Source organism: Hypomesus transpacificus, chromosome 9 (assembly GCF_021917145.1).
Source record: "Hypomesus transpacificus isolate Combined female chromosome 9, fHypTra1, whole genome shotgun sequence".
Classification (NCBI taxonomy): domain Eukaryota; kingdom Metazoa; phylum Chordata; class Actinopteri; order Osmeriformes; family Osmeridae; genus Hypomesus; species Hypomesus transpacificus.
The window spans coordinates 7,118,845-7,133,218 of record NC_061068.1 but is presented as its reverse complement, the minus strand read 5'-3'; the positions used below and the strand labels follow the sequence as shown (position 1 = coordinate 7,133,218).

General features: G+C 44.3%; 1 protein-coding gene across 10 annotated transcripts in view; it reads right to left on the bottom strand.

The window, feature by feature from the left end:
• The window catches only part of foxp1b (forkhead box P1b), a 129,551-nt gene that overhangs the window by 29,296 nt on the left and 85,881 nt on the right, over positions 1-14,374 (bottom strand). For 7 of the 10 annotated variants that reach the window (XM_047025651.1, XM_047025649.1, XM_047025648.1 and 4 more), the window contains 3 exons: positions 5,771-5,908; positions 5,441-5,530; positions 1,695-1,845 (listed from right to left, as the gene is read on the bottom strand). In XM_047025651.1, the coding sequence (XP_046881607.1) occupies positions 1,695-1,845; positions 5,441-5,530; positions 5,771-5,908 (379 nt within the window). Of the gene's footprint in view, positions 1-1,694; positions 1,846-5,440; positions 5,531-5,770; positions 5,909-13,435; positions 13,852-14,374 lie in introns of those variants that run through there. The other 3 variants (XM_047025655.1, XM_047025653.1, XM_047025654.1) reach the window with 3 other exon arrangements.

The window sequence follows — 14,374 nt, the reverse complement described above, 5'->3', positions numbered from 1 at the left end:
ATTAATGTCCAAAGAATTTACCGCAAGAGAAACAAATTAAAGTCCAGATAAAGAGAGCATTTGTTCTCTGCCCAAATAGCACTCTCAAAGTCTATACTCAATTACTCTTAGCACATTTTGGTAATGATAACTCATTGTGAGTTATCAAGTCTATATTTAATGCAAATGTTCTAAAGCACTGTCAGGATCTAGACATTTGACTTAAAATTATATTATTATTGTTGTGTTGTTATCAATGTATTCGTTTTTGAGCACACTGCACACAGCATCATTCTCAGGTTGGCTGTTAAGACCCTCATTGCTACAGCATATAAACCCACAATATATAATGGACAGATCCCTTTTGGGAATGGTAACATTTTCGAAATATGTCAAGACAATTCTCTATCTGATCCCATGCCTCATTCTTCTTCATCACCCCAGGCCTTAATAGAGCACAACGACTCTTCGTTCTTGTTGCAGCGTTAACTACAGTGGTGGCTGGAAACTAGAGACCGACGCTCAGCTCTGGAGCCCTGGGCCGCTGATGCATGAACGCGTTTAGTGATGTGGAAAACAGAAAGGTCATCAATAACTTCAAACAGTCAAGCAGAAAATGTGTGAAATAGGAAGGGAAAGTCAGCCTGTTTTAACAGCTGTTTTAGAACACAGTGTCGACCACCAGTGATTTCCAAGGGCAGCCTATCCAGCTTCCGCCGTGTAAAACTCAAACTAACCAAATCTGTGCCATGCCCCGCACATTTTGATGACTAATGCTAAAGAGAAAGGGTACCTGCATGCCGCTCTATAATCCTGTATAATCACTCTTAAAATAAATGATCTAACTGTCTGTTATGGGATTGGGTGAAACACCTCTGTTTATTTTATGACAGTAAGTAATCATGTGTAAACAGGATGTTCGGGAACTGTTGTGCAATTCAGTAAAGTACACTAAGCTGCCATATTACTGTTGTAATGCTTTACTCAGAGGGTGTGTGTGTTTGCAAGATATCTGGCATAAGGTAATTCAGTGACTTACACTAACAGCACAGCAACCTTCCACGCCTGTGCCTATGGCGATCGTCTGCCAGTGGATGAGTGATTCCATACACAGACCAAACAAAAACATGACTGTACAAACCCTGTTTTTGTTTGCCCATTACCTAAGGTCCCCACGGCTCTCTCCTTTTATCACTCTTATCTTGTTTTTTCAAAACTGTTTGTCTTAGAGCTTGGAATGAATGGTTGATGTCATGTTCCAAAGTATGAAGGAGCCTTTGTCATGGGGCCCTACCCTAAGAAAATATTAAAAAACAAATAAAGACATAAACTTCCTGACGAAACACGTATTGACTCACCAGCAGCGTTAAGACTGATTTCACAATGAGAAGTTTTGTGGCAGTTGAGTAACAATAGAACTAGTCTTCCATATAGCCGAGATATAGCAACTGGTCACATGTTCTCAGTCAGGGGAGAAGGTAAAAGGCAGTGACACAGGAAGTAGTCTAGCGCTGACGGACACTGACAATGTCCCATCAGTTAGAGAGAAATAACAAGGGCTTGGCTAGCGAGCGAGCAGTGTACTGTAGAAGTGAACATCCTGAAGGTCCAATACACGTCAACGAGACCAGAACTAGTGCATGTGTGTGTGTGTATCTGCAGTGTTCGTCCAGTAGTTAGCACCACAGTGTGGAAATGTGTTGTGGGCTACTGACCCTGGGTGAGCGAGTGCAGGGGCAGGGCGGTCTGGCCAGGCTGGAAGGAGAGCAGGCCCTGTCTCTGGAGGTTGAGCAGGTGTTGCTGCTGGAGCTGCTGGACCTGGAGGAGCTGCTGTTGGAAGGCCAACTGCTGGGCCGACACCTGCTGCTGAGGAGCACACACACACACGCACACACAGACACACACGGACACACACACAGACACAGACACACACAAACACACACGGGAGACATGCAGTGAGTAAACACTCATAAAAGTGTGTTTGATGGAAAACAAACACATCCACATAAGAGTACATCTTATCTCTTCTGTACATATTTTGACATCTAAACCTACACTGAAACATGCAAATGCATCAAGTACACACCTGAGCCAAGACACAAACATACTTTTTCAAATGACAGGCTCAGGTTGCTCTCAATCTACACAAGAACATCCAGTACAATACCTACAGATATAGTATATGCCATAGGAACATCCAGTACAATACCTACAGATATAGTATATGCCATAGTCTCAGATATAGCCCTTACTGTGTGATTGTGCCTCAGCACACTTTAGACAGGTACAGAATGCATCTCTTTCCCTCTTAATTAACGAGGAGTCAGGAGGCAAATGACAAACAATGAAACAACATAGTTAATCATTCATAATAAGAGCCACAGGATTTTAATTATACCCATTCATAATTCAGCAAACAATGTGTGACTAAATCAGACTGTTTAATAAGCACACCAGCAAGTCTCCCTCAACTCTCTGAGGCCCAGCACTGAGCTCAGGGACAGCCTCTGTGCTGTGAGCACAATCACATGGGAGGGAAGAACAGACATCTTGTTTATCCCCATGCACCCTGGCAAGGATGCTCCGAGAATCCCTACTCCACTGATAGGTTTCTCTCTGAAGAAAGTCAAAAGTGGGAGTGTCCACAAAGAGACATGTAGGGGTTAAAATGTGTATAGGAGAGAAGGGTGTGAGGGAGAAGACACAGGAGAACGAGGAAGAAAGAAAGTGAGAAAGAAACAGAGAGAGAGAGAGTGAGAGAGTGATAGGCTGTGTAGTCAGAACAATAAATAGGAGGAAATTATCTAATATCCCCAATCTTCTCCAAATCCAAACACATGAGAGATGCTATTTAGATAACAGGGCTGTAGAGAAGGAGACAGACATTTAACCCTTTCGTTCACCACAGATTGGACAAAATATGGGCCGCCACGTCAAAATATGTCTTATTATTACACAAACAACCAGAGATAAAGATCAATCGAGACAAAGCTCACCTTGTTATGCATTTTATTTTACAAATAAAGAGGGCCAAACAAAATAAGCATGTGAGCAGGCAGGATATTAGGGCTCTATATGAGTATACTGGGCCAATCGTCAGGGGAAGGGGGGGGGGCACTAAAAGCAGGCCAGGCTGCCAAGCTGTGCACCCCACCCTGTTACCAAACACAGGATACACCACTTTGTTTACTTCTCACAATCGAGCGCATACAAAAAAGGTCTCGGCGCAACACTGCTGTCAGGTCACCAACGGGCGGCTCCGAACCGCTGAAACAGCCAGATAAAACGCTCTCGCCTCCGCCCACCCGGCTCTGCCTGTCAAAGGTCTACCGGCCCCGGCCCCGGCCTCCCTTCCCTTCCCCACACCCAGCCCTGCTCCAGCACTCACTAAAAATAAGGCTCTGAAGGCAGATGCCTGTGCTACAACAGCCCTTCTCATGACCTCTCTCTGATAAGGAGGATTAAACACTGAGATATACATAGGGGCAAATACAGGGAATTCCTCACTATAGCAGGCTTTTCATCATAAACAAGAGACTATGTGATCTACACAAAAAAAAAGGTAAATGAGAGCGCCCATTGATAGAGATCTCGTGGAGCTTTCGCTGAAATGTGTGAAACTAGTGGCCTGTGATTTCTTCTGATCTGATCTGTTTCTGAGAGCATGTTCTTTTTCTAAAAGGGCCGCCGCTTCTCTTGTCTTCAGCGGTTCTCTGTTCTGTTGCTCCTGTCTGACAGCCTAAGACAAAGATGCTAGTGGTATGGGTGTGGGAGTTCACAGGGAACAATGTCTTTCATCAATGCCCTAAATAAATATAGGGTGGCTTTTTAAAACCACAAATTGCAAATGAATTTAACTTTCTCCCCTTCAAACTCCTTTCTTCTGGTCTCATCAGCTGACAGGAACTCCTGTGCACTCCCAGCATGCAGACACATTAAAAACGCCTGCCCAACAGACCAAACACGAGGTTAACAAGAAGTGGCACGAGGGAGAGGGAAATACAGTTACTGACAAATGATAAAGAGTGGCAGTGGCAGGCCTTTATTGTCAAGCTTCAAATATAAAGTTAAACATCTTTGAAAAACTAAATTTTGATGTCTTTAAAATAAAAGAGGCACAAAGCAACAACAGGGGGTTATTGTCTGGCAGCCACGGGGGAGTCACAGCGCAATTCTTATTCTGTCTTTTGATGGCTGCTGGAAATGCCACTGAAAAACAGAGAGGAAAAAAAACATCGGCAGAAGGAGAGCCTCTTGAGGCTGCATCCATTTCCTGTGATCATACATAATATGCTTCAACGTTTTTTCTTTTTTTTCCTTCATTCAGTTCAATCGAACCTTCTTGTGACTACCCCACTATTTCCAGTCCAAACCTTAACACCAGCCCTAGCCCCAACACCAGCCACAGTCATCGCCTAAACACTAGCCCTAGCACTTGCCTCAGCCCCAGCCCCCATCCTGTCCCCAGCTCCTCTGGTGTCTACATCAGATGCGACTTGGTGACAGGGCCTATCTGAGGCCAAGGAGCTCTGCTGTCATGTTGATTTATGGGAGCATCACACCACAACTTGTCGAAACTGAAGCCTGCAGTTCATTAATTAGAGAGCTGCGACTTTGAAGTCGGTAGCTCCGACAGTGTGTGTGCGTGCATGCTTTAGTAGTGTGTGAGTGTCTTTTTAACATTTGGCTTAATTTACATGCCTTTTTTTTCCTGAGCTCCCCAAAAGTGGCTCTCAAAGGGGGAAAAAAAGACAGAAAAAATGCCCTGATTGTCTTTGAACTTCTTTTGACCGCACAATAATCATTTCTTTGTCCAGAGTGATGCCTGTATCCGTGGGTCATTAACACGCATTGAACGGCCGCTGATGAGCAAGCCCTGCTGAACTGGAGGGAGGGAAGAAGAGAAGAGAGGGAGAACAAGAAAGAAAAAAAAAATAGCACGCGCGCAACAAAGCTGGGAGCGCTCCCTCCACTGATATCTCACAACCGCATGCCTCCTCTCCCTCCATTTCCATGTTAATTACCAAGGAAGCATCTCAGATTTATATGCTAGACGTTTCTGCCATTCTCCAGCCCTCTTTTCATTATGTCCTACAAGGGGCTCATGCCAATAGCCCTCTCTTTGTTAGAAGACTCTTGTTTACCTAAGACAAATCAGCCCAAACATACATTATTGCGTCGGCCCCCGTCTCTAGAGCAGGAATAAATATTCTTGATTTAGTCCGTTATTACAGCTATTTACCCTCAGAGCCTACATGCTAATCAGAAGCGGGAGTGCTCTTGATTCTGTCTGAGTTTTCTCCTTAAACTGCAGTCTGAACAGATGGGTGATCTGAGGAGAGGAGGATAGAAGAGGAGGGGAGGAAAGGAGAATCGAAGGGATGCAACAGAACACCCGTATTGTCTGGCTGGGGATAGTCTGTGGGTGATGATGAAGATGATGATGATGATGTCAGCATACCTCTTTACTCTGCTTGCCGGCATGCTGCTGTTGGATTAGCTGGAGGTGGAGCTGTTCCTGCTGCTTCTTGTAGAACTCTTGGAGTTGCTGCTGCAAATACATGGGAGCTAAGTCTGAGTGGGGGCTCATCTCTCAACCCGACACACCTAAACCTGGTCCTGAGATGTGTGGCACGCTCCGGTTGCACACACACACTCTGGTGTGCAGTGGCGTAAAGAGGCTCTACTGAAGTGAGTTGGATGGTAGAGTAGATATGAAACCGACCGTGTGCATTAGAGTTTGTTGCTGACTGCTGGTAATGTGGGTGATGGTGGGTTGTGTGTGTTGTACCTGCTGTAACATGAGGGCCTGTTGCTGCTGCAGGAGCACCTGGAGCTGCTGGGGGCTCAGGACCTGCTGCTGGAGGATCTGCTGCATCTGCTGGGGGGTTATCACCTGGGGTGTCATCATAGCCACTGACACTGGGACCTACAGTGCACGCACACGCACACACACAGACATATGCACGTGTGCACAGGGGAGAAAGCCAGAGAAAGAAAACGTGAGGTGAGAAGGGGGCTCACACCGGCCCCAAAAACACACAAGGACACACGACGTCGGACACAAGGTGACAAACAAGCGCCAGTTCTGCCAGTCGACAGTAAAGAAAGCAACGACACTATTTAGCCTGAATAGAGTGCTTGTCAAGGCTGCAGACACTGCCTCAAACACTGCCTCAGCCAATGCCTCAGACACTGCCTCAGCCACTGCCTCAGCCACTGCCTCAGCCACTCAGAGGAGACAGCGGAGGGTAGGCGAGCCCCTGCGCTGGTCCGGACAAATCACCTGGAGTGTCATCACGCCCCCCCCCAGCAGTAATGACACCATACTGCACCCTGGAGAAGTAATGACACAAGACGGACAGGCCTCGGAACAAGCCTGTGGAGACTCTACAACCCCTGACCTTCAGCACAACAAGCCTCTCCAGCCTCACAGGACCACGAGCTCTGCCCTGATTGCATGCGTTTGGTTCCCTTTTGTTTTGCGCTCATTGTTTTATGCAATAGTTCATACCTGTGAAGGCAAACGTATCCTTGCTTCAGCATGGAGGACTGTAATGTGATGTGAACATATTTCATGAAAACACTGTCAGGGGCAATTCATTGAAGTATAAATACAAAGCGCTGATGTGCCTCGAGGACCTGAGTGAAGACACACAGGCCCCTAACTAACTAACAAAAAAAGGTGTGAGTGCATGACTCTTCAAAACAAGTGATTTGTTATGACACTGAGAGAGCCCCACAGTTGTCAGGGTGCCTTAATTGCTCCGGCGGCGTTGGGGATTCAGAGTGTGTCTGGATGCTGCCACTCACTGCTATGATGTGCGATACCATTAAAAGCGCCTTTCGGTGACATTTTAGTGACAAACAGCTACTGAGATGTACTTGATAGAGTCTCACATTTGCAACTGTTAACACGTCTCGGCGCTGGTGTGTGTGTGTGTCAGTGTGACGAGCTAAACCTGTGCTTTGTGTCTGAAAGGCGGACGTCGCTGGCTGATAGAGCGGACATTAGGGGTGACAGTTTGTCTTCACCAAGGTTAGCCAAATTGTGTCGCGGCCTCATAGCTAATGACACCCCTTTGAATTTTTCATGCATTTCTGAATGTAATTTAGCTGTTTAGAATCTATCTAGCTACTAAGGTGTTCTCTGACACACTCTGCATGCATATCACCTTATTCATTTTCCCCACTGTAACATAAAACGCAAACAAAGCAGGGCCATAATGAACAGCTTGTACTCTGAAAGGGCAGTGGTGTCAAACAGGACGACGTTGATGCTCTCTGTAAACTTCACAGAGAGCCGTGCGCTGCGGCTGTGCTCTGGGCTACGCTAGGCTTCTGGGCGACTCCAGGCGTTTGTCCTCCTGTAGAGGAACTGGAGGAGGTCCGCTCCACCCTGGATGGGCACACTTCACATTTCTCATTTCCACCACGAGATGAACAGCGAGAGGAGGAAAATGCAATATTAATTCCCCTGGTATTACGTCTTAATATGCAGTCCATCTTGACTTTTTCACATGGCTTGTCCTGTCATTTGCATAGCCCAGACCCCCCGTTCCTAATTTCACAGTCATTATCCACTGATGTCCTTTTTTCTCAGCATCACTAATTTTGATGAACTATTTTGAAGGTCAACCAGGCAGCTTGTCTGGCTACAGTATTAGACCTATACGTGATGTGATAGATGTAGACCACTTTAAGTACGGCCAATGACAATTACCTCACACACACAGCGAGGATAAATAATAATGGTTCCTTTTTAGATGCTCTGTATGTGTTAAACTACATGAATTACAAATCTCCTTAAGCCTTGAAATGCTCTGCTTTACCATAATGTTGGGGCAGTAAATTTTCCAAGGGTTATGTTCACACGCATAATCTTTTTTCTGTCTTTTTTTTATTATACGTCTTTGGTGTCACACATTTTATACAATTTAACATTACGAAAAAGAGAATTAGCACTTTTACCCCCTTTACAGTAATTTACTATTTCATTACAAATTGGATCAGAATTTCATTCAGTTAATTGTCTTTTTTTTTAATCTTTTTTTTTTTTACACCAAACACATTCTACCACATCTTGGTTTCACACCTCGACATGTGAGCCTGGTTCACAGTTACTACTACAAGACCCCCTTCTGAAGACTCAGCCATGACAAGAGGCCATTACAGCCAACATTTATTACCCATTACTACTGAGGTCATTAGCAGCGAGGGGGGATTGTATGCTTCTTAACCTATTGATCATTGTAACTACTACCATTTAATCCTGTGTTGAATGAGTGGAAATCTGCCTAAGCAAAAGGGCTACTAAGGGGCAGGGCGGGAGGGAGCACTTTGACTGAACAATGTTGCCCTGGACAGGGTGTCGGGCTAATTTAACGCAAACACAGGATCCGCCACTATTTAAAGCTCTCCCATCTGATGCAACTGGTTTTCCGAAGATAACATCATGAGTCCAGATGATCCACCAGAAGACATGGACATCTAAAGATGGAGAACGCTCTGTCTTTTTCAAAGGGAGCTATGAGCTGAAGAGCCCCTCTGAGCACTGTTCTAATCTACCACGCCAATATGAGAGTGTGAAAAAGAAGACATTCTGAGCATGCCAGAAATAGCTGACGTTTATGGATTTCAGGAAGGTGTGGTACTCTCCAGGTGCCTCGCATACATAAACATCCAAGCCTGGAACATTCTCCCACAGCTGCAGCATGACTGTAGGCAATATACCAGCACAGGCCTGATGGCCAACACACACACACACATACTGTACACACACACACACACACACACACGCACACATACAAGCACAGGCATGGAAACTTTAAAGCATGAATGGACAAATGTACTGTATAATGTATTCTATATACCCTGCCTACTGCTGTCATTCTTTCTAATGTGAAAGCTATTAATACATTGATTAGTATAGATGAGAAATGCTAAATGCGGCTGTATGTTATACAAAACAACATAACAAATATTTTTTCAATTATATATAAAGCTGTCCGTTTGTCCCCATAATGGTGACTGTAGCATGCAGGAGACCAGAGATGGACATGCTAATGGTGAGCACAGACACAGACACAGACAAACACACGCTTACGCACACACATATACAGTATGTGTACAAACATAGTGAAAGGAGCCACAGCTCTAGTTAGGGCCTGCTTTAAAGGACAGTAAGACAACTTTTCTTTGTGCGTCTCCACTTCTGAACAAGCATGGAGATGATATTCTAATGAGGAAACATGGGCTACATATCTGACGATGTTGGAAATTCACTGATTCAGACTTAATGAAGACACTTTCCTAGCAGCGATCCCCCCACAAGCCAAAGGTCACAGCGTGGTGAGAGAGAGTGGGGAAGCAGGCCGGCAAAGGGCTAGCCTTCCTGTGTGTGCTGGGGCAATTAAGGAGAATAGAAAGAGGAAAAAGAGCCAAACTTCAATGAGACCGTGGCAGACATTAAACTGGCCATGAAGAAACAGGTTAGATGAAGAAAAAAAGGATCATAATACAATTTTTATGTGCGCTCCCTGGTGTCGTCTTGTTTTGTAAAGGACATCAAATAGAATTGAGAAGTAGAAAATAACAAGCCCTTGAGAAATCAGAGGGGCCTGTCTGATTGAAGCTGTTGGTTGGTTTACCTTGGCCTGAGACAGTGGAATAGTAATGGCGCTCCATCTAGAACAGCGTACGATCTCTAGCATGAAAATGTCTCCAAAATGAAGATTTCACGGGAGGCATTGTACTGAAGTGATGCATGAACATAATTAGTCCTCGACATGATCGGAATGACTCTGATTCTCCTTCAGGTTTATTGAAATCTCAGAGGTAGATATCATTATAGATAACATGTCAAGCAGATTCGGCCAGCATAAAATACGACTGAATAACAATTATTTCCTACAAATAATCAAATTGTAGTACGATTAGTAATAATTATAATACAAATTCCAGAGGCAAAAATAATAATAATTGATCAAATAAAATATTGTTAATCACAGCAATGTGAAATATATCTATTAAAATCGTTTTTATTAATACTTATTTATTCCTATCGGTGTGAAACAATCCCTGGCTATGAAATACACTGAGAGCAACAGAATATGATTGCCATGGCCCATCCTGATTTGGTTAAGCTCTCTGTAATTCCTCTCTGTCATCTAAATTCAAGCTGCTTTAAAAACGTTTACAGTTCAGATAAACAGTATAATCACGGTCACATTTTCTTCCCATTTGCTATATATATTCTGAGAGGGGATCGAAGTTATATGCAGCAACTGTAAAAACAAATCTCAAGATTGCATTTTAATTAACTTTTAAACCACAAACAAACAAGTTTTCAGCAAAGCTGCGCCAGTGTTCTATAAAACAAACAAACTACACGGCGAAGTGAGCAAGCCTCTCACCCTAACAATAACAGCTGAACAGTGGTGGCGGCTCTTTCCCACACTCTGGGCAACCGCGACTGCAGGTGCCCACTGCTGAGCACGGAGCAGAGGGCATGGCCCCTGGTCAAACACACACACACACACTCCACACTCACTGAACCCCTTTCTCAAGAACCAAAGGGAGTAAAGAGCAGCTTAACAAGTCGCGTAATACTCACACAAATACTCACACAGATGTGTTTCTGTATTTGGTAAATAATAACTGTTATGTGTTTTAGTGATTTCTTTCTTTAATATTAAAACACAAAAATGCAACAACAAAAACAGCAATCATTTCCTGAATAATAGGGTTTACCCGGAGAGATGGCAAGCCCTTGTGAAGTGATCTCTTGTCACTCTTTTTGACCTTTCAAGCCACACCCCCTCAAGCAGATTTCTAGGCACTTCCCCCAGTTTTAGACGTGGCACTAATAGACTAAGTCAGAATTTACAATCTACGACACCCCCATGCTCCCACCCAAACTGATGCCTGGCCACACCATGGCCCCCTCTTCATGCCGCCAGGAGTCAGATTTATAGTTCACCAGCTCAACGTCGTTACGCAACACCGCGTGCCCTCAGATGCATTATTTGAGTGAGTTGAGATTTAATTAAGATCACAGCCTCTAAAATCCCCTTCAGATGAAAATTCACCCAAAGACAATGGCTGACATATCCTCATGCAGATAGTTTCCATTCTCTGCAGAACAGCAACGCAAACCTAATCCTTGTTTCCATGACGGCAGACAAGGGGACCGCAAATTGTGTTGCTTTTGCTTGTGTTGTTGTCTTTTGTGAGTCACAAAGAAAACATGTGGCCAATAAATAATAATGAACAGCATAGATAGTCAGCAGCTGGCTTCCAGCACAGCATGTCATTCAGAAATGTCTGAATCCAGCACATGCACTCTATGAACACCTCTGCTTGAACTGTACAGGCGTCAAACACAGAACCAGTACAAATCTGATTTTGTTTTATATGAGGTGCCAAGTGAAAAAATTGAGAGTAATAATAATAATCATAATTTGCCAAACCATGCTGTAAAACTTTTAACCCCAACCATCACTGGCCTTTGAAAACATGACATCTTCAGCGGTGAGATAATCTGCCTATGTGAAAAAGAGATGCTTTTTGTGGCCATGAGCCCTAAACAGTAATGCACCTTGAAAAATGAACAAAGGAATGTTTCCATGAAAAAATAAAAGGGAAAAAAAATTCAATCCTGCAAGTCGGGGGGCAACAGAATAGAGCAGCTGGTGGTTTTCTGTATCACCGCTAAACTATTCCCCCCCCTTCTTTCTCTCCTGTCTCTCTCCTTCTCTCCCCCCCCCCCCCCCCACTACAAAGCAGTGGCCGGTCCTGTAAAGGATATCCCAGAGTGCTGTGGGCTCTGGCGGCTGCCCCCTGTGCCCCCCTCTCAGGATGCGGGCTAATATCTGGTTGCCTATGTCATGGTTTAGAAATGACAGGTGCTGGCAGCCTCTCGCTTTGACAGGCCACTGCACAAATAACGGCCCTGCCTGAAAGGGCTAATGCACTACTAATGAACAATAAATCAACTTTGATTACAAACTGTCAACCCAATCAGCTCGCACTCCAGCTCTCCCAAACTGCGAGCCTCAGCGCAGCTGCATGGCATTACAGTGCACACGGGCTGTTTAGGCTTCTCCACCCCCCAGTCTGATCTTTACATTCTCTGCCCCCTTCAAGACAGACACACTCACCCACCTCTCAACCAGCAACACCAGCTGCTGAAAGCAGCCACCTCTACTACTGTTGTGCCGTAGCTGGGTAACTGAACAAACATAAGAAGGGCGCTGTCCCCCAAAAGTAAGTTGGAGCAAGTGCATACTGAGTGAAAGACACAAGGAGCTCCCACATCATGGAAATGATCCCAAACAGTCTGTCTGCTGTCTTCTGTGGAACACCTCAGGGAGGGTTGGTGGGGCTCAACTCGTCCACCAAGAAATACGAGGAAGTTGAAAAGTGGTTAAACTCTTATCACTCACTACCACTCCCCCTTTACCACACATACACACCGGCACACACACACCGGCACACACACACCGGCACACACACACACCACAGCATACACACACTATGTGCTCAAACAGGTATAAATATTTCAAGAAGATTCCTTTGCTGACATGTAAAATGATTGCATCTCTCTAGCATGGTTTGGTGGTGACAGTGTCAAATATAGAGCTGTCCCTGCCTCTTCCTTAATGTCAAGTGACAGAGTGAGAAGAGGATCTGCCCCCATCACCTCCATGTCCCTCTCACTTGACAACTACACGCCTCACAAACACACACTAACCAAGTGGAGCTCATTTTACTATGTAGCTCAGTACTACAGTACAATACACATACTCTTTAAGCTCAGCGTGTAGTTCAGTTTAAGTTAGGCATATTAACTTTACACAGCATTTAACACTTCTGAAGTGAACTGACAGATAAATGCATATTTTTTTAAATACAATTAAACAAACAAACATGTCCTTTGCCTGTCAGAAAACCTTCAATTGTGAAACAGTGAAATGCACTAGATCCTGCTTAACTGGTTAAAGAGTCTCAGAGATGTAAACAAAGCAAACACAAAAAAAACTGTAACCAAATGATCCACAACTACTGACAAACATGAGCAGCTCTTTTCTTTAAGACTATAAACACAAAATCAAAGTATAGCTACAAAGTCAATGATAACCACTAAGATAAGCAGACATGATCTCAGCCCAAACAATGTAAAAAGCAGACAAGTCCACACATAAATCCCCCACGTGTGTTTGCTGGATCCTGCCTTCAGGACAAGCATGTGCTCTGTCCCTCTATGTGTAGCACACCAAATCAACCTAGATCAGTTTCCCTCTTCAACAAACTGCAGGACAACATTAAGCAATTACAATGATACAATAAGACCAGATAGAAAATAAGCCTCTATTTCTATTCCCTGGTCAAATTAAATTGTCAAGTTTTACACAAGAAAGCTGGCAAAATTGCAGAATCAATCATATTGACAAACCTGACAAACTCCATTTAGCTGGCAGGATAAACAGAGAGCTGGGCCGTGCAGTGTGGAGCGGAGCGGAGAAGAGCGTCAGTGAGAGAGAGCGCGCACGAGAGAGAGAGAGAACGCGAGGCAGGCAGGCGGGCGGGCAGGCAGGCGGACGCTGCTGTGCTGTGGCGTCTCCAGCCTTCCTCGGGATACAGACAGATTGCACGCGCAAGGTTGCTCCCTGGCTGACAAGATACAAAACTATCCAATCAACCACGCCCTTCTCCACCAATCACAACCAGCCCCCTAAACATAATCAATTCAAATGGGCCACACAATAGGGTGCCGCGGGACGGGCTGCAGGTGAACCCGTGCCTTTGTGTGGGGCCCCTTTAAAAAAAGAAAGAAAAAAAGCCACAGTTGACGGCTGTTAACCCTTTGACCTCTGCCAGGGCTCTGGCCGTGCTATTGAAACAATGGAAGCCTAAAGAAAAGAGGCCCTTTAATTAAACAACAGATAAGTAAACACAGCTATCCAGCCGAAAGAGAGAAAGAAACTAGTCGGCTATCAGCCCTTTATTGTTCTGATAAATGGAATTGTTTACAATGCAAGTACAAAGAGCAAACCTCATTTTAAATTCTTAAACAACAAATGGCCATAACAACCGAGAGGCTTTCTACTTCTTGTTTTTGTTTTTGTTTTGTTTATTTTTTGAAGCCATGTCCAATATGGAATTGTAATTGATAAATACAAATTCCTGAGAATTATAGATTTAGAAATGTGTTATTTTAAAATTTTACTGTGCAAAAACAAAGTTATTGTCATCCACCGTTGAACTAATTTTGCATACAGAAAATTATAATAGCATGTGCAACACAGAACATTTACAGAATGTTTATGATGTTATGTCTCTTCAACCATTACTTCTGATTATCAAAATGAATCCCGTAATTGTTTACCTGTAC